We start from the raw sequence: 21096 nt of genomic DNA on the forward strand, positions 1-21096 counted from the left end.
CCCCCCTCCCTCCCTTTGAACCTTAACAGGTAACAGCAGGGTCAGACTGATTGCTCTTAACACTTCATAGTTAAGAAAGATCATTTACACATCTGTCGCCAGTTCTGACATCTTTACTTGCCTCACTGTTTTCCCCTGGAATTAAATTTAAACAAGGATGATCTTATAAACTTAGCTTGTTATTGCACCTGTTAAAATAGTTAATAATATTGTATGTTAATTTGCTGTTCAACTTCTGTCTTATATGTATGGACTGGCAAGCTTCTTTCCAGTTTGTCTGAGGAAGTGTGCCTGCACAGGAAAGCTCACACTCTGAATAAAACCTTGTTAGTCTTAAAGGTGCCAGTGGACTCTAACTTTGTCCTTAGTTTCGACTCCATCAAGCCTAACCTCCTAGCAGAGTCACTTGAAGCAGAATGGTCAATAAATCACCAGATCAAGATGCAACCGTCCCATGCAGGAATCAATCACATCAGCAGAAGAGAACGGAGAGTTCAAAAAGTGAGGGGGCCAAAGAATCCTCGAAGGGGAGCTACCGAGCAACAGCGGTAGTGACCCTGGTGGAGGGTCTTTCGCAGACAATAGCAGTGACACTTCAGCTAACCCTGAGAGCAATGCGTAGAAGAAGGCAATGCTAAACCACTTCTGATTTTTTATACCTCAAAAACTCTATGATGAAACTTTGAGTGCTTTCACAGGGTGACTGTTTGCAAGTGGATTCTGCTATTCTTACACAGTAAAAAAACAGTTGCAAAGTGCGTTATTTGGTGCGTGTGAATGCACCCACAGCCAAATTAAGAACAGACCACTAATTTGAAATCTGGGGCTCAGTTAAGCTTATGTAGCCTGGATGTCTCACTCATGGCCTGGGTATAGAGAGGGGAAAAGAGCCAGTCACTAAACAATATGGCAGTATGTGGAATTGCTAAGCAACAAAATGCTACTAAATGAAGAACAAGAGGATCTCATTCAGAGTCATGCTGCAACAGCCACGTACCTGAAAGTCTCTTGTAAGGCTTGTTACTGGTTTTAGTGCTGTTCTGGTGCTTCTTATCTACTGACGGAGCTAGGCCTCCTTTGCCATTCAGAATCTTTTCTGGTGATGGTTGCACTGATTTAGATGTCAAAGCAGATTTAACCAAGGCTGGAGCAGGTATGGCAGATGATGACGCTGAGGAGGTGGTGATGGTGGTAGTGGTTGTAGAGTTCATTTTAACATTCGCACCATCTGCCTTCACTAGGTTAGGGATTTTCTCTAGACTGACTATAGGAACGGGAACACTGAAAAACCAAAGGGAAAAAGTCTTCAAGATGTATTTTCTGCACCACATAATTCTTTTTCCATACTGCATACAGTCTCTTGATCTGCTTCCACATTTGATATGATATCAGTCTACATACACTACACCTGAAACCAACCTATAGCTGGTATGTTCAGTAGCCTGTGCATTCACACTTTAAAGTATTTCCATAAAATCTGAAAACAGGGTTTTGTTTGGTTGTTTTTTTTAAAAAAATAAGTTACCAATGGATTAAAGCACTTCTACCCCCCCTCCCCCCCCCACAACTAGGACCAGTGGTTTGGACACTGCAGGACTCTACCAACAGAATTAAAAATAATATCGACACATTTTACCCAAATTAAATAGCTTTACAGAGGTAAGTCTCTTTTAGCAATCCCTCTTTAATCATACCATAACACTGAATATGCAAAGAAGTATATAGCTCAAAGTCCTGTGACTACAAGTCATAATTCTCTAATAAGCCTTTTAAAACAACATGATAAACATATCTTACCTCTACCACTTAGAGCATTCATTATCTATACAAATCAACAGTTTGTCCACTCAGATTAATTCCCATCTCTGGATGTTACCCAGCCCATACGTGTTATTCCCCTGCCTGTGGACATTCAGAATGTGGTACTGAGCAGACAATTCAACACCTCAAGAGTGTTAGCCCCTTGAGTCATCCCGTCTCTTCTTGCTCGTGCTGCTCAGCTACTACTGTACACTGATATATAAACAAACTCATTGATTAGCTTAACACAGCCTTGTTGCCATTGCAGTGGCAAAGAAGGGTTTGAAAGTGGGGGGTAGCAGGAGGTGAAGCCTTTGATAAAGTTCCTCATCAAAGGCTCCTAAGTAAGCTCAATAGTCATGGGGTAAAAGGACAAGTTCTCTTGTGGATTAAAAACTGGCTAATAGGAAACAGAGAGTGAGTATAAATGGACAATTTTCACAGCGGAGGGTGGTAAGCAATGGGGTGCCGTAGGGCTCAGTACTGGGTCTGGTGCTTTTTAACTTGTTCATTAATGATTTGGAGTTGGGAGTAAGCGTCAAAGTGGCTAAGTTTGCGGATGACACTAAATTGTTCAGGGTGGTGAGAACCAGGAAGGATTGTGAGGCACCCCAAAGGGATCTGTTGAGGCTGGGTGAGTGGGTGTCAACATGGCAAATGAGGTTCAATGTGGTCAAGTGCAAAGTAATGCACAACGGGGCTAAAAATCCTAACTATAAAAACACATGGATGGATTCGAACTGGCAGAGACTGACTGAGAGATCTTGGAGTTGTGGTAGATAACTCACTGAAAATGTCGAGACAGTGTGCGACTGCAATAAAAAAAAGGCCAACACTATGCTGGGGATTATTAGGAAGGGAATTGAAAACAAATCAGCAAGTATCATAACGCCCCTGTATAAATCGATGGTGCAGCCTCATTTAGAGTACTGTGTACAGTTCTAGTCACCGCACCTCAAAAAACATATTATAGCATTGGAAAAAGTCCAGAAAAGGGCAACTAGAATGATTAAAGGGATGGAACACTTTCCCTATGAAGAAAGGTTAAAGTGCTTGGGGCTCTTTAGCTTGGAGAAATGGTGACTGAGGGCTATGACTTGATAGAGGTTTACAAGTTCATGCATGGAATAGAGAAGGTACAATACAAGAACTCGCAGGCACTCACTGAAATTGCTGAGCAGTTGGGTTAGAACAGATAAAAAGGATATTTTGTAGAGCAACAAATATATCTGGCATGTGTGACTATCACCCTGAACCAGCTTGGTCCACCTGGGTTCTTGGTCCTCCACCAATCTCAGACCACTGGGTGGGGGTGGGGTTGCAGTGCTCATTCATGAGTCGTTTTCTTTCAGGGGGCTCCCTGCCCCGAACATAGCTGGCATTGAATGTTGGTCTGGTACGGGAGGCTGAGGAGAGTTTGGCTATCTGGGTGGTGTACCAGCCACCTAATGCACTCCCAGAGAGCCTGCCTGCCCTGCTGGACACAGTATCAACCTGGGCATTGGACTTCTCTAGGCTGCTGATCCGGGAGGATTTCAATGTTCATGTCGATGATGCGGCATCCTCGGAGGCCCAGGACCGAGTGTCATCCATGGAGACACTAGGACTCAGTCAGATTATATCAGTCCCCAGCACCCGGCCGGCCATATGCTGGATTTGATTTCTGGGGCTGGGATAACACCAGATCTGATAGCTGTTGATACAGTTCCATGGTCAGATCATTATGACCCGGAAGTTCAAATGGACCTGCAGCCCTCCTCCTGTTTAGGCAGCGAGCAGATTTGTGCTCGCCTGCAGAGCCAACTGGACCCAGAGCCGCTTCGGGAGGCTCTGCAGGATCTAATGCCTCCTGGCGGGTCATTAGATGAGCTAGTAGATTATTGGTATTCCCGGTTCTCTGCTGCCGTTGACGACATTGCCCCCCCCCCCGGCACACTTTTTGCTGCCATACCAAAGCGGCCCCATAGGATACCCTGGAGCTGCAGAGGGTGAAGCGGCAGCTCAGACAGCGAGAGTGAGTGTGGCGGTGATCCTATGGCAAGGAGTCCAGAACTTCTTATAGAATGTTTATGAAGGTCTATGAGAAGGCAGTGAAGTCCACCAAGAAGAATTTTGCGGATGACACTAAATTGTTCAGGGTGGTGAGAACCAGAGAGGATTGTGAGGAACTCCAAAGGGATCTGTTGAGGCTGGGTGAGTGGGCGTCAACGTGGCAGATGCGGTTCAATGTGGCCAAGTGCAAAGTAATGCACATTGGGGCTAAGAATCCCAGCTACAAATACAAGTTGATGGGGTGTGAACTGGCAGAGACTGATCAAGAGAGAGATCTTGGGGTCATGATAGATAACTCACTGAAAGTGTCAAGACAGTGTGCGTTTGCAATAAAAAAGGCCAATGCCATGCTGGGAATTATTAGGAAGGGAATTGAAAACAAATCAGCCAGTATCATAATGCCCCTGTATAAATCGATGGTGCGGTCTCATTTGGAGTACTGTGTGCAGTTCTGGTCGCCGCACCTCAAAAAGGATATTATAGCTTTAGAGAAGGTGCAGAGAAGGGCAACTAGAATGATTAAAGGGCTGGAGCACTTTCCCTATGAAGAAAGGTTGAAACGCTTGGGACTCTTTAGCTTGGAGAAACGTCGACTGCGGGGTGACATGATAGAGGTTTACAAGATAATGCATGGAATGGAGAAAGTAGAGAAAGAAGTACTTTTCTCCCTTTCTCACAATACAAGAACTCGTGGGCATTCGATGAAATTGCTGAGCAGACAGGTTAAAACGGATAAAAGGAAGTACTTCTTCACCCAAAGGGTGATTAACATGTGGAATTCACTGCCACAGGAGGTGGTGGCGGCCACAAGTATAGCCACCTTCAAGAGGGGTTTAGATAAAAATATGGAGCACAGGTCCATCAGTGGCTATTAGCCACAGTGTATGTGTGTATATAACATTTTTTGCCACTGTGTGACACAGAGTGTTGGACTTGATGGGCTGTTGGCCTGATCCAACATGGCTTCTCTTATGTTCTTATTTCTATGTGGTCTCCATTGCGTCTGCGAAATTGCACCCAGTTCAATTGTTTAGAACAATTCAATCTTTGATTACAGTTAGGGAATAGGACACTGACTGTGAGGCTTTTGCAGCTTATTTCGCAGATAAGGTCTTAACTCTTCACTAAAATCTTCCACAGTTGATACAGTACGGGACCTGGAAGCCCGTTGTCCGTCTTCTGGTCCTATGTTGAAACACTTCAGCTGACTTTCTTGGGAAGATGTTGACGGGATCTTGTCTGCAGTGACGCCTACTTGCCCTCTGGACCCATGTCCATCTTGGCCAGTTAAAGCGGGTGGAGATGGTATCCAGGGTCCCTTAGCTGAAATTGTTAACTTGTCCCTGTCATCAGGGACATTTCTAGCTAAGCTTAAAGAGGCAGTAATTTGTCTGATTTGAAGAAGCCATCTTTGGACCCAATGGTCCTAGCCAATTACTGCCCAGTCTTGAATTTACAGTTTCAAGGAAAGGTAATTGAGAAGGTTGTAGCAGAGCAGTTCCAAACTTTCCTGGAGGATACATTTCCTTGACCCCTTCCAGTCCAGCTTTTGCCCTGGTCATGGGATGGAGACTGCTTTGGTTGTACTCACAGATGACCTCAGAAGGCATCTGGATCAAGGTGGGTTAGCGCTGCTGTTGCTTTTGGATCTCTCAGCAGTGTTTGACATGGTCGATTATGACCTAATGACCCACCGCCTTGCCGACATTGGAGTTTAGGGGGTAGCCTTAAAGTGGTTTTCCTCCGTTCTCCGTGGTTGGGGACAAAGGGTGGTGATTGGCGAGTAGACCTCCCTGCACTATCCACTTGAATGTGGTATACCGCAGGGAGCTATTCTCTTGCCAATGATGTTTAACATCTATATGCACTCCCTTGCCCAGATTGCCTGAGGTTTTAGGCTTGGTTGTCACCAGTATGCAGATGACACCCAGCTCTATCTATTGATGGACGGCCATTCAGACTCCGCCCCAGACCATCTGACCAGGGCTCTAGAAGCCGTGGCTGGATGGTTACAACTGCTGAAGCTAAAGCCAACTAAGACGGAGGTCCTGTACCTGAATCGAGGGAAGTTAAGATTGGACATCACCTCTCCACCCTGGATGGTGCACCTCTTGTGCCAGCTCAGAAGGTGAGGAGTCTGGGAGTGATACTGGATGTTTCCCTCTCTATGGAGGCCCAGGTCACAGCAGTTGCGCAATCTGCCTTTTACTATCTTTGGCAGGTCAAACAACTAGCACCCTATCTGACTCCCCAGGACTTAGCTACAATGATCCATGCAATGGTCACTTCCAGGTTGTACTACTATAACTCGCTTTATGCAGGCTTGCCCTTGGGGCTGATCCAGAAACTTCAGCTGGTGCAAAATGCAGCAGCACGGCTGTTAATTGCATTGCCTTTAAGGGCAAGCATTCAGCTGATGCTGTGCAAATTGCACTAGCTACCAATTGAGTACCGGATCCGCTTCAAGGTTCTAGTACTGACATTTAAAGTCTTACACAGCCTGGGACCAACATATCTGTGGGACCGCCTCTCCCCATATGAGCCCAGGAGATTACTGCGATCAGTCAATCAACATCTTTTGGTTATCCCTGGCCCAAAGGACGTCTGCCTTGCCTCAACCAGGTCCAGGGCTTTTTCGGCCCTGGCCCCGACCTGGAGGAATCAGCTCCCCATGGAGATCCAGGCTCTACCAGATTTACTACCATTCCATAGACAGAGCTATTCCGCCAGGCTTTTGGTTGAGGCAAGCAGGCGTCTTCATCTCACTGCTTATACCATCTATTGTCCTCCCCTACAATGATCTACTAAATTACTATCTGGACTACTAGATTTTGGGTCGAAATCTATAACATCTATAATATGTTTTTAATCTATAAAATGTGCCTGCACCACCTTTGCTATTTTTGTTGAGTTTTGACTGTTTTATTATTTTATTGTAAGTTTTAACTGTTTTATTGTGTTTGTAATCCACCCTGGACCCGTCACGGGAAAGGGCAGAATATAAATTTACTGAATAAAATAAAAAATAAAAAGGAAGTACTTCTTCACCCAAAGAGTGATTAGCACATGGAATTCACTGGCACAGGAGGTGGTGGCAGCTACGTGCGTAGATGGCTTCATGAGGGGATTGGATAAATATATGGAGCAGAGGTATATCAGTGGCTATTAGCCACAGGGTATAGATGGAACTCTCTGTCTGGGACAGTGATGCTCTATATGCTTGTGCTTGGAGGGGCAGGCGACAGTAGGAAGGCTTATGGTTAATACTTGTATCTGGACTTATTCCTAGATCGTCAAATTCAAGAAAGAGTTTTCACTCAAAGCACTACATAAAAGTACTTGGAGGCAGGCTCTTATTCTGTATTAGCCTTGTGGATAGAGGACAGAAAGGAAGAGAAAACCTGTCCATTTACTGAGATCAGAGGCCTTACCTGGTATTTCCTTACTTTATAAAATCAGGCAGGATACTACGGACAGCAGTGGCACTCAAGGTGCAGTGCGGAATATCCAAAAGCACCTACTGGGAGTTCATTCTGATGCCCAGTCAAAACACTTTTGTTTGAAATTTTTAGCTCCAGTGGCCTAAAGGCACTCCAGCACTTTAGAAATGGTTTAATTAGGGATAGGCACAGACCCGAACCTGAGCCAAAGTTTAGTCCCAGACAGATTTCAGGAAGGAGTCTTCCTTGAACACTCATGGTTCAGGTGTTTCCCCCCACCATGTATGTGTACCACTTCTCGGCAGCATTGGGCACTGCCCCCAGCACGCCTGTATTGTGCAGAAGAGGCACAAGCATGCTGCCCAACATGCTCATGTCACTTTGGGGTAACATGGGACATTGCCTGATGCCACTTGGAAGTTATATGTGCGCATCACGAGGGAGACCACAAACCAGTTTGGGGCCACCCGTTTCACAAACCCCAAACTGAACCAGGATTTCCCAGCTTGTGCCCATCCCTAGTTTTAATTATTTTGCTGAAGTTTCAATTATTGTTTTCTGAATGCACTTTACACACACATACACACACACTTATGTTATCTACCTTGTAAACAGCACAGCAGAAATAGGGGCACCCATGTTCAGGAGCTGTATCAAAAAACAAGCTGTAGACCAGTGGTGTCGAACTCATTTGTTACGAGAGCCAGATCTGACATAAATGGAACTTTGTGGGGCTTTGTGTATCAGAAAATGTAATGCCAGGTAGTGGAGATAGAAACTTTATAAAGGATACAGAGAAACACAATTATTTTTTACTTAAAACACAAACATGCTTAAAACTCTTGCGATCTTTTGTCTAAAATGGAAAGGTGGGGGAATAGTGGGCTTTGGCAATGCAATTTTTACAATTAAACATCAAGAAAAAGCACAAGCATCACAGCAAAAACTAAAAATATAAACCAAAAATATAATATGCTCTGGGCTTAGGAAAACATGAAATGGCTGAGCATTGCAAACTTTTCCTCCTGCCCCCAGGTCTACTCAATTGGCAATGGCTCTTCAGTGTAATATCCCCCTTTGGCTGTGGGTTTCCATGTTAGAGTATTTACTAGGCACCAGTTTTAAGGTCCATTAAGCAGAGACATGCTGGCTCAAAGCATCAATTCTATCTGCAAGGTCACACAACTCCAGAAAGGAACAGCTTCTAACTGGCCATATAAACACTAAAAAGTGAAACTGAGCTACACTCTATTAAAATACATTGCAGCACAGACAAAGCTGCAAGGAAAACATGAAATGGATTTTCCATTAAGGTCTCCATTAAGAGACCTTAATGGAAAGTCCATTCCACATTTTCCTTGCAGCTTTGCAAGCCCAGAATTGCTTCCTGCTTCAGTCTGCAAAGACAAGGGAGAAGAAGCTGGGAACTTCAGCAGGCACCCTCCAAACTTCAAAGTGTGAGGACAGGAGGGGGGGAGAAAAGAGCCCCATAGGCCTGATTAATGCCCTGGGTGGGCCGGACATTTGACTCCCCTGCTGCAGACAATGAAAAGTATTTACATTCATAGTAAAGCTGAGGGAAGACAGTCATGGGTGAAAATGGCCTGTTAGGGTAGAAACTCTTTCCTTGTTTAAAATATTTCCATACTTTAACTATAGACTTAACTAATCAGTGAATTCTGAAATTATGCATAAAGTTTTGCAGTTACTTTGTAAATCTTGACAAAGGACTCTTTTGATTACTTGGTTTCCCCAGATTCATAGGACACAGCATCAGCGCAATCCTATCTAGAGTTACTCCAGTTTAAGCCTATTAAAATAATTGGTTTAGACTGGAGTAACTGTTAATGAAATGGCTGGCATAAGGCCATACTGGTATACTTGAAAAGGAATTTTTTTTAACAGCCATGCAGATCAGTTTTATTATAAATTCAACCATTACGCATTACTGCCTCAAGTACCATGTATTTACCAGTTCTTATCTTCATGTATTTTTGTTCTTGTTACTTCAGCTGTATTTAGGCATTTTTAAGCAATCTCATTTCTACTACGGGACGGAGAAGTTGTCATAGGCTGAAGATATTGAGGCCTCATAACTTGGTCGTGCCACCCATCAATATATTCTGCTTTGACAGTATCACGTAGAGGTAGGTATCAGTTTCCAAGTCACACCAATTACCCATCTGAAATCTTCCATGGCTGAAACACCGCTGCTGCTGTGTGTTTACCAGTATTTTAATTCCTTACAGTTGGATCAGGTAACAGTTGCTCCCTCTATTGCATGGTAAGAAGGAATACTCATCACGTTCCAAACTGTAGAATTTTCAAGGACCCCACAAGTGAACTTGTCAAAGTGCTTTCAGAAGCTTACATATTCGTCAGACCCATAATCCACAGCACACTTAGCAGAACAGTCAGATCATTGTGAAGTTTGTTACTGCTTTTCCTTGCCAGGCACTGATTATGCCCATGTTACTTGCAATGCTTACAGTTCAACAGCAAAACCCCTGTATCCTTCAAGTTTATATTTCACTTGTAAAGTGAGCATTTAGGAGACTTGGCCTGCATAAACTGGTATGAACTATGAAAACAGTATACTTCCAAGAAGACTCTCTCCTCTATTCAGAGGAGGAGGTGGGAAATCTCAGTAATCTAACTCCAACCCAACCCAACGCAACCCAACCCCTGTTCTTTTAATTATCGTCATGAATATGAGAACACAATCAGATGAAACAAGGCAGGCAGGTGGCTCTTTAAATACACTGCGCTGTAACTGCTGCCAAATATTTGGCCACCTGCACAGTGACTTGGTTTTCTACATTTCTTAGTAACCAAGAAATTTTCTCATCCGCAGAGTCAGACAGTTTCAAATAAGGGGATAATTAAGTTTGATCTTAAATCCGAAAACACAGGACAATTTAACACTATATGGTCAATAGAGTCTATTTAGTCTGAACCACAGAAATATAATCTATCAGAAAATGGTCTATCTTGGTATCTTCCCATTAAAACTGAAGACGGCAATGCATTCAAACATGCTAATAAAAATGCAGGTCTTAATATTCTCAGCAGAAGAAAATATTTTGACATTTTCATCAGAGAGGTAATGCCAATAGCAAAAATAGAACACACTCTCTGGGCACTAATAGTCGTGCTTTTGTAATCTGGATTCTTCAAGACTACATTTTATCAAATTGCTCAGTTTCTGTCTCCCCAGGGCAACCATAATTTCATTTGTTATATTTAGGTTTATTCTCCACCATTCTATCCCAATTGTATTTATAAGGATCAGTTCTAGTTAGACTCAAAAAGTCTGTTTCACTATTAGATTTTAAAATTTTGATTTTTAAATTAAACGCTGCCGTGCTTTAGCCTTCAAAGACATTTCTCCTAGTTCTGCAGCAAAATTATCCAGGCAACACATTTTGAGGTTCCCAGAATGCTGCATAAAAGCGTAACAAAGAGCAGTCAATATTTCCTGTTACCAAAGTAATCCAAATGCCTCCTGAACACAGTTAAGAGTCCAGAAGCCTTAGCATTGAAAGCACAAACTACAGTTAGGACATAATATTCTCTTGTGGTACAAAAAATGTTGCGATGGCTCTAGCTGAACTAATCAGCAATCTAAATAAATTGCACATTTGCCTGAAAATGGTGGTGTCGTCTTATATGAACTGACAGAGGTAAAATTAGACTGAAGCATCTCTAGGAAAGCAAAACAGCTACAGTTCCTGTGCATACACACAAGGGAATGAATAGGCACAGTAGAAAGTAAAGCTATTCCTTTTACCATTACTACTGATTCCTAGTACAGCGATCCTCCAATTAAGAAAATCAAACACAATTTTTATATAATGCCACCATAAGACAATAAGCAAAAACCACTGTTGCTGACTCCATCCTTTGCCCATTGAAGATGATAAGAAGAAAAATCAGAAACCAGCTGTACAACAGAGAAACAGTTGCCAACTCTCACTGGACAGAAGTAGGAGACACCAGAAGATTTGTCTTAACTTACCATGATGCTCCCTTCTTGGTGATCCGGGAATGGGGCAGTCTTTCACTCTTGGGAACGGGCTCCTCCTATGGAATAGGGTCAGTTCTTTTGAAGTGATCCAAGAGGGGAAATGGCCTGTCTCCTGGGAACACCCCAGTCATCTCCAAGTTGTGAATGCCCTACATCAACACTTAAGGAATGCCAAACATACACTCCCAGCTGTACTAAAATTGAACATGTTTAATAATGCAACAACACATGACAGGAAAAGCACATCGAACAGGTACTGTTTCACACCCTTTGTCCCAAATAATGGGCCTAAGCTCTGACTTTTTTGTTTACTCTTCAGATCATCCTAAGGAAGCTACCCCAAAAACAACTGGGTGGGGAGGACTGCCCCACTCCTGGACCACTGAGAAAGGAAGCTTCTTGTTAAGTGAAGACAAATCTTTTGTTATCCAGTAGTTCTGGAGTGGGACAGTCCTTCACTCCTGGGCAGGGGTGGAATTCTAGCAGGAGCTCCTTTGCATATTAAGCCACACACCCCTGATGTAGCCAACTCTCCAAGAGCTTACAAAGCTCTTTTTTGTAAGCTCTTGGAGGATTGGCTATGTCATGGGTGCTGGGGACCCTGCAGAGGAAGTTGAGTCTGACGAGGAAACTGTGCCCCTGCCACCTGCACCAGTGCCCCTGCCTCCTGCTGGAGAAGATCCCAGCCCCCCTGCCTCGCCCTCTCGGGTGGCTCGTGTGCGTGACCGCCTCCGGCAGGACCTCAGGGATCGGAGGAGGGCGGCACGCTCACAAGCAAGACGCTCCCTGAGCCCTGAGTTCTGAGAGGATTCTGGCCCTCCTAAGAGCAAGGATGCTTGAGTTATGACAGGATCCTGGCTGCCTCCCTGAGCCAGCAATTAGCCCAAACGGGCAACAGCCAGCAGAGGGCTATATAGCTGTGGGCTTTGGGAGGAGGCTTTGTGGAAGCAACTAGTCATCTCCCTGACATCCTAGCATCCACTCCGGCTTGACTTTGGTTCCTGACTCCCTGACTTTGGCTTTTGACTTCTGGACTCCCTGACCTCGGCTTCTGGACCTCGGACCTGCGATACTTGTACACTGATTTGGATTTGGCGCCTCAGACCCTCCTGCTTACTGGCTACAGACCTCGGACTGCCTCTGGACTTTGCCTGACCCGGCCCCAGCCGTGACAGGCTACATCAGGGTTATGTGGCCTAATATGCAAAGGAGCCCCTGCTAGAATTCCACCCCTGCTCCTGGGACATAAAAAAGCACTGTGCCCCAGGGTGGGAGTCAGCTTCCCATCTAGATGATATGCTGAAACACTCTGCAGCCAAAGGTGGTCTCTGCCAAGGCCCACTCATCTACTGTGTAGTGCCTAGTGAAAGAATGCACCAACTTCCATGTAGTTGCTTTACAAATAGTTTCTAAAGACAGAAATTACTGATAAGCCACTGAAGTAGCTCCCCCTCCCGGAAGGAACGAGCTGTAACTCTCTTGGAAGGATCTCAGCCTTGATCTTTCTATACCACCAAAATGCATCCTTTGGGACATCTAGTCAAGGTAGACACCAACACCTGTTGACCCAAGAAGGACTTCCGGAAAGAAAAAGAGAATCTGACTTCGTCCACTGTTTAGTCCTATCTATATAAAAACTGAGAGCTCACCAAACATCTAAACAATGCCATCTTTTTCTCTATCATGTATGGGATTGAAGACTGAAAAACTGAATTAACCTTAGGGATAAAGGCAGGGTCAGACTGTAAGACCTTCCTGTCACTGTGGAAGATACACAGCTCCTTATCCTCTGACAGAAACCATAACTCAGACACCTAATGTGCTGAAGTTGTTCCAACTAAGAACAAAGTTTTAAAGGTTAACTATTTCAAACTACAGGATGCCACTGGTGCCTTTGCATAAGGCTCTCAGGACCATATTCAAATTCCAGGTCAGAAACCTATGAACTTGGGGTGGTCTTAGCAAAGAAGTGCCCCTCAGGAAATGTTTAATATGAGGATGCAGAGTTAAAGACTTTCCATTCTGGACATGCCTCACTGCTGATATGGCTGCCACTTATCTCTTTAAGGTGCTAGCAGACAAACCCTTCTGGAGACACCCCAAACAGATACTTTCAGCAGGTCCCAACCATGTTCTAAACACCACCTGGGAAAACTTGCCAAGCTGTGTTATACACTCTATTAGTTGAGCCCTTTCTAAGCTAATATAGTGTCTATAACCTTTTCTGAATACTCCAGGCCCTCTAACTGTGTCTGCTCAACCTCTAAGATGTTAGTTTTAGGTCTGGTTGTGGATGACAGATCGACCCATCTCAGGAGATCTTCCTGTGGTGGAAGGTGCCATGGTTCCATTAGCGACAGCCTCTTCAAGTCCTGGAACCAGGCCCTCCATTCCTGAAGGGGGCAATCATCATGAGTTCAGTCTTCTGTTCTATCATTTTTTGCATCACTTTTGGGATCAACTGGATTGGTGGAAAGGCGTATAAAAATGTGAGGCCAAGCATAACTGAATGTGTCTACTCTTTCCACCTGTTTGCTTTGATGTCTTGCCATGAATCCTGGAACCTGCCGATTCTGGACAGCTGTACCCCCAAATTCCTTATGTTCATCCAAAAACTTTGTCATTTCTTGAGTGCTTGTAATTCCTTTCCTTTGCATTCAAAACTTAACGCCCTGGAAGTATCCATCTGTATCTCATTTCATTTTCTCTCAGCTTTTCAGTCATTTTTTTATACAGTCTCCTGTCGTTTATGACTTTTCTTGGCAATTCTTTCATAATTCTTACGCTACTGCCATCCACCTCCAGTGTATTTTCAAATTGTTTACTTAAAATCTTTCCCACCATATCTCTTGTCACAAATCTTACTACCACATCTCTTGGTAATTTGTTTTTTTCTGGCATAGACTGAGTTAACCCTGTAGATATAGTCATAAAAATAACTGATTTTGTCAGGGTCATCCCCCAAAAACTCAGCAATGATTCTTATTATATATGTCCTTAAATCAGTCTCAACAGATTCAGGCACCCCTCTCAGAAGTATCTGATTTTCCATTAGTTTACAATCTTGTAGTACTGCTTTCTCCTGCATTTTTTTTATAATGGAATCCACTGTATCAATTCTTGAGTCTTGGCCTTTCACCTTTTCTTCTACTTCCTGCACTTTCTTTAACGCTGCTTGGGAGTCTTTCCTGAGATCCTCAATTTTTTTTTTGATTTCTTTCTTAACCGCCTCTGCACTGGATTCAATATCTTTTTTAAATTCCTTCTTACTCTGTTATTGAATCTTTTATTACTTTTGCCAGTCTTGCCTCCATGGCTTCTATTGCCTTCTGCCATTTAGACATTTTTGCTTCTTCCAAGTGACCTGGCCCTCGTACGAATCTGCTTTGCTCCTGATTTATGCACAGACATCACTGCCTGCCCATTGCTAAAATAGGCTCTGAAGTTGACGTCACCAAATCAAATTTCAATTACACAGTCTTATAGATTAAAGCATGCCCTTTTACATGAGCCCAAAATCGCCGTTCCCAGAAGCTCCTAAGTCGAGATATTAATTTTTAAAAGTTTTATTTTCTTCAAAAATGGCATCCGTGGTTTTTCTGCCCCATTTAAATTTTTTTTCCCTTTTTCTCCTGGAGTGCTTCAAAATTAGTTCAAAGCATATAGTCCAATAGATTTCACCTTTCAATGATGATATCTGCTGGCTCCACTATTTTTTAAAGTCTCGTTTTCTTTTTAAAAGTTTTTAAACTTTTGACCTTCTTTTAATGGCCGCCGGTACTTCTCTATGATTTATGGTCCTAGAGAGGGCTAGGAGGCTTGCAGTTTTCCCTTCTCTTAATGGCTACTCCCTTCCTTTCTTGCCATGAAGTCTCGTTTTCGATGGTTGAGAAGTCTCATGATATTTCTATGACACCATTTCCTGTGACGTCCATCAAGTCAGCAGTTCTGTTTCAGAAGGGGTTGTCTGACCCGACCACAGGTATTCAAAACAAAAGTTGTTTTTCCTCTTTTAACCTTGTTTCTCGAATTTCATTAGTCCCAAATTTACTTCCCTCCTTTATCTTCTTTACTTTAAAATAACATATTTGAATCCAGACCTTTGTCTTTATTTCAAATAAGTCTTATTTTAGTCCCAGAGTGATAGATAAAGATCTTTTTACCTTTAAAGTCGTTATCCTTTTGAACACCGTTCTCTTCAAAGATAGATGTTAAACATTTCCAAAGAAGCTTTGAATCCTGGTGAATTTAAGTCAATTTAATGACCCCAGAAGTCCTCTGTAGACGTTGGAATGCAATTCTTCTCTAGGGACTCTTCAAAGCCAAAAAGGAACCCCACTGGAATTCCTCGTCAGCCAAAGTAAATCTCCTCAGAATTTAATATGCATGTCTTGGCCTTCTCCCTACCTGGGAGAAGTAGGCGGCAGGCGTTATGATCCCCTCCTCTGCCCAGAACAAAGGCTCTGGTCTGCTCCTCTTCTGTGAAGCAGCTCAGTCCTCCATTACCCAAACCCAGAAGTCCAATCCAGTCTCTTCTTGTTCTTCTGCACAAGCTGGGAGTCCAGTTCCCTCACAAGGATGTGGTAAGCCGTGGCCGTAAGGAAGGAAAAGAGGGTGAGAGGAAGTCCTGAGGTATCCATCTGTCCTACTGTAGAGGGGTCTGGGGCTGAGTGACAAGTCTTCCACCTCCCCACATTTGTTTCTTTCTGTGTTACTTGCAGATGCAACCAGAGAGGGTAGCCTAAGTGGGCCATACAGGCCAGAGGAATAACCTAATAAACACAGGGAAATAGCGGTGGCCATTTTGATCCCAGGGTAGCTCATAGTAGATCCTCTCTCTCTTTACTTTTGTTTTCAGCTTACTGGGTGTGTTGAACCAAAGTGGCTGATGAATTAAGAAACCCCAGTTCCTTGTCACGAGGGGGGGTGGGGGGGTGGGGAGTGGCATCTCAGGTGACTGTGATCTGCCCAGAGATTCAGCATCTCAATCTACACAAGGTTCCTCAGAAAACTAGAAGTTAGACCTGTCTGGGCAAGATGCCAAATCTAACCTGCTACAGTACTTTAGAGATGAAATGAAGAAAAGCTTTAGAGGGCTGGCTCAGAGTTCCAACATAAGAACAAACTCAGATGGTTTTCCCCAAACCAGGGGCAGAAAGACTAAAAGATTGATTCCTAATGAAGGGAGGGAGTTAAGTTCCTCTCAGTTGCCCCCCAGACCAAAAAAGAATCAATCGAGAAGGCTCTGTCTAGTGGTTTTTAATTTGGCCTCCTTCGGCCCAGGGATTACTAGTAGATTTTGTGATCCCGATCTAAGTACCCTCTGGGGAACGTGGGGAGAAACGGTCCCTAAGGTAGGCAGGTACTAGGCCATATAGGGCTTTAAAGGTAATAACCAACACCTTGTAACGAATCCAGTATACTATTGGCAGCCAGTGCAGTTCCCACAGTCCAGGTTGTATGTGCTGGGGAGGCCCAATAACAGCCTGGCGGCCACGTTCTACACTAGCTGCAGCTTCCAGGTTCGCCACAACGGCAGCCCTATGTAGAGGGCATTACAGTAGTCCAGCCTCGAGGTGACCGTTGCATGGATCACTGTTGCCAGGTTGCCGCGTTCCAGGAAGGGGACCAACTGCCTTGCCCGCCTAAGATGGAAAAAAGTGGATTTAGCAGTGGCTGCTCCATTGTCAAGGTAGACATTAAGGCACCAGACAGCTTTTTGTTGGGATTACAAATGGAAAAATTTCCGAAACAAGATATAACGATAATTTTGTACATGCTTTCAGCTGCACGGACATTATATGCGCAGATGTGGAAGCAAGATAAAATACCAGAAAAGTGGGACTGGACTCTAAAAGTTATGCATTGGAGTCAAATGGAAAAGCTTACAAGAATCTTAAAAAGAATATGATCTAGAGAAATTTAAAAATGAGTGGGGAAAATTTCAAAAATATGTTGAAAAACAATGGAAGGTAAAAGGATACTTGGTGATTTTTGACAACAGTTGAACTTTTGAGGAATAATAAACGGACTAAAGTAAAAAAACGAGACTATGTGAACATATTTTTTTCAATTTTTATAAGGACTAAAGGATTATAATGAAGATGGATTATAACTATAACATATGGTTTTTAATTTTCTTTTTATTTTCTTGTTTTAAGATTTTTTTAATGAAGATTCTTTAATTGATAAAATTACCTTTTATTTTTAGCAATTTAATTAAAATACACCGTCGGGGGTCATGAAAAGGGGGGGAAGGGAGGAGAAAAATGTAATGTATTTGTATTAACTTTTTAATAATAGGTGATGAGTATTATTATAATATATTGCACAATAATAAAATTGGTTTAAACTACAAGAAGCGACTGGATTTATATCCCACCCTTCACTTGGAGTCTCAGAGCAGCTTACGATCTTCCTTCCCTTCCCCACAACAGACACCCTGAGGTAAGTGGGCCTGAGAGAGCTCTGATAGAAAATGCTCTTGAGAGAACAGCTCTGACAGTGTTATCACTGACCCAAGGTCACTCCAACAGCTGCATGTGAAGGAGTGAGGAATCAAACCAAATTCTCCCAGATAAGAGTCTGTGAACTTAACCCCTACAACCAAACTGGCTCACTTCTACAAGATCACTGCTTGTAGAAGCCCGCAGGAGTCCATAACCATTGCTGCAATTGCTGGGCAAAGCCCGATGCCGCTGGTGCTTCTTGCTGCTTGCTGCCAATCACGGCACAAATAAGTGAGATGGAGAATTGTTTTGCCCCACTCTCTTCCATAGAGCTGACAGTCAGCCTCTCTGTCTGTTCAGAGTTCATGTCTGGATCGCTGTACTCTCTGGAGAGATATCCTGCTCCTGCAGCAACCAGTGGGACTAAGATGTTCCCAGGGGACAAGCCACTCCCCCTCTTGGATCGCTTCAAAGGGTCAATCCTGTTCCAGGGGAGGAACCTATTCCCAAGAGTGAAGGGCTGTCCCACTCCAGGACCACTGGAGAACTACCTCTCAGGTGCTGCTCTCAGCCAAGATACATAGCCTGAGGACAATCCTGACTACCCACATGCTGTGGGTTACCTCCTCCTCCTCTTGCTTGAATGGAGGAAGGGAGCTGCTGAAGGAGAGCAAGTGACAGATGGAACTTTTGGGTTCCTAAGACCAAGATTCTCAGCTCCCTGCCTTTCTGATTCAGTCAAGTATAAAACAGGAGAGAGGGGGGTGGACTACAGCAATGAAACGAGGCTCCTTACAGAGGTTAGTCAGGAAGGTGGGATCTTTGGAGCTGTGAGAGGCAGCAACCCTTCATGGCACAACAAATATGCTTCCTTTTAATACCAGCCACTGAGGAATGGCTGCTTCCTGCTGGCCATGCCACTAGACATGCAGTCCACCCATCACAGATGGCTTCATTCATTTCAACAGGAATGGCTGGTTTAAGCAGCCATTTTTATGGTTGCTTCATTACCCCAAGTGAGTAGCTTTTGGGCCAATTGGATGTCTGTTTGCACACACAATCACCACATTACTTTCCCCCCACTAAGCAACACTGTTAAAAACAAGGCCCTTGCTCCCTAGTATCTTCAAGATTGCCTCTCTCCCTATCCCTTTGCCATGACAGCTTTGATCATCCCAGCAGGGCCTTACCATCCTGCAAACGGGCAAAACTGCCCACATTTGTACTTTCCCTGCTGTGGCCCCCACCTTGTGGAATGGCCTCCCTGATAAGGTTAGGAAGGTTCCCACTCTCCTAGCTTTCCACAAACTATGCAAGATGAAATTATTTAGGAGAGCTTTTTTTACAGAACAGACTTTCCAGTAAAGAAATGATCATAAAGTTGCATTGGTAAAGAGATAGAGACTGTGGTCTATACTACTGTATTGCTATCTATCGCTGTAATTATGCTGCAAAGTAGATAGCTATAACATATCATGTTTCAAAGCTCATGTTCATTTCAGCTGTTTGAGATTTGTTTGTTTTGAGATTTCTGTTGTCCAAATCTGGTTGTGCTGTTCATCCTGTTGATTTGGCTTGATTTACCCAATGTAATCCACCTTGAGTGTGAAAAGCAGACTATAAATAGCCAAATAATAAAATAACAATCCTATGTAGTTCCTCCAGTCTGGATCTAACTGTTAACCAGCTTTTTTTTTCAGGGGGGGGGGATAGTATTAGTATCAGATAGCACACAAAATATTCAGCAATATGGTAGTATTCAGTCAAAGAAACCACAGCCCTCAGTTTGCAAAGAAGGCTGTTAAGAACAGGACATTTGGGTGGTTATTAATTCATAGGGAAGTGACTTGATGGCCCTTAACACACATACCACAATAGTGATCTTAAAGTGTTTTTTGAAGATATTAGCTGGGATCTAAGAGACTAAATCAGACTTCTGGAGCTATCCCTCCAAAATCACTCCCTGCGGTGTTCCATAAGATTTCCTCAGGCCTCAGGAACTTTGGCAGGAGTTTCTTTTTTTCTTTTCTTCAAAAGTTTTATTAAAGCTTGGTATCAAATACAATTAGGCATTAATCAAAGGATGAGGAAAACGCAAAATACAATGGAATGTCAAAGCATATAATAAGATAAATACAATGATCTAAAAACTATTTGACAGGAGTTTCTAAGGATGAAGAATATGATGGGAGGGAAAGAGGTCCAGTCACAGTGTTGCCTTGATGTGTGCATGCGAGCACCTGTGCACACTTAAGTTACTTTTCCAATGCAGGCAACTTGTTACACTCTACAATAAGTGTTTCTTGTTGATGGCAGTGTGCTTCCAAATACATAATCTGAAGTGCTGGGAATGGTAACCAGTCTTATGTCTAACAAATGTACTTTATATACATGAGCAGCATTTTTAAAAAAAGAGAGAGAAAATGGGGGTTAACAGGATCAAGGAAGCAAGAATTCTTATGCTCCATATTATACCTTTATTTGTCCTAATGGCCAAATGAACAAAAGCTTTAAAGTTATAGTAACCTAGCAAGAATGTTTGAAATTTCTTATGTATTTTAATAAACATTAAATATGAATTGTTATAGGAAATGTTTGTTATTTACAAAAGCAGGGCTCACATGATAAGGTTTTATAAATGCTACACTGTGGTATATTTTGGTATATTATGCATATTTAATAAAAATAAAAATTAAAAAATGTAGTGTTCTTCTGGGAAATAAACATCTGTTTTTCATATATAGTTTTGTTAAAAGGTACAATAGTTGGTAGTCTTGTTTCCAGTTTGTATTGTTAAGCTAGGCATTCACTTTTCATAAAAAGCCGAATGAATACATAAGGTAGTAGTAAAAGATAGAGAGCTGGAAGTGGACCGTGATTGCTACTGTACTTATATTATATTGGTCTGTGTCTTGCTTAGAGATATTTGGAAGATTTCCTCAGAAACAAAAATGTGGACATTTTATTGGAAATCAGCAATACGTTTTTGGAATGAAACTTCAACTTTTACAGTTTCTGTTCTGTGCTAGATCTTATGAGCTAGTGCCAATTAGAAGCCCTTTTCAAGAACTTAAAGGGATAAAAGGTTAGTGTTGGAACATGCACCTCGCATGCAGAAGTCCCCAGTTCAAGTCGCAGAATCTCCCATCATCAGAATTTCATGGGACCAGCTTTTCATTCTGATTTCCCCCCCTAAAGCTGCAAATTCCATTCTAGAGAGTCACAACTAGTTACTCTGATGTTTATGTCATACACAACAGATCTCATGGACTACGCATGGAGTCCCACATTGTCTGTCTGACGAACAGCACAGCCTCCTAGAATCCCC

The 21096-nt window shown here is 43.1% G+C and overlaps 1 protein-coding gene across 3 annotated transcripts in view; it reads right to left on the minus strand.

Annotated features, from left to right (window-relative positions):
* Positions 1-21096, minus strand: part of ATXN7L1 (ataxin 7 like 1) — a 160863-nt gene that overhangs the window by 51688 nt on the left and 88079 nt on the right. For all 3 annotated transcript variants that reach the window (XM_060244735.1, XM_060244733.1, XM_060244734.1), the window contains one exon: positions 998-1281. In XM_060244735.1, coding sequence (XP_060100718.1) covers positions 998-1281 — 284 coding nt within the window. The remainder of the gene's footprint in view (positions 1-997; positions 1282-21096) is intronic.

Source organism: Heteronotia binoei, chromosome 8 (genome assembly GCF_032191835.1).
Source record: "Heteronotia binoei isolate CCM8104 ecotype False Entrance Well chromosome 8, APGP_CSIRO_Hbin_v1, whole genome shotgun sequence".
Taxonomy (NCBI): domain Eukaryota; kingdom Metazoa; phylum Chordata; class Lepidosauria; order Squamata; family Gekkonidae; genus Heteronotia; species Heteronotia binoei.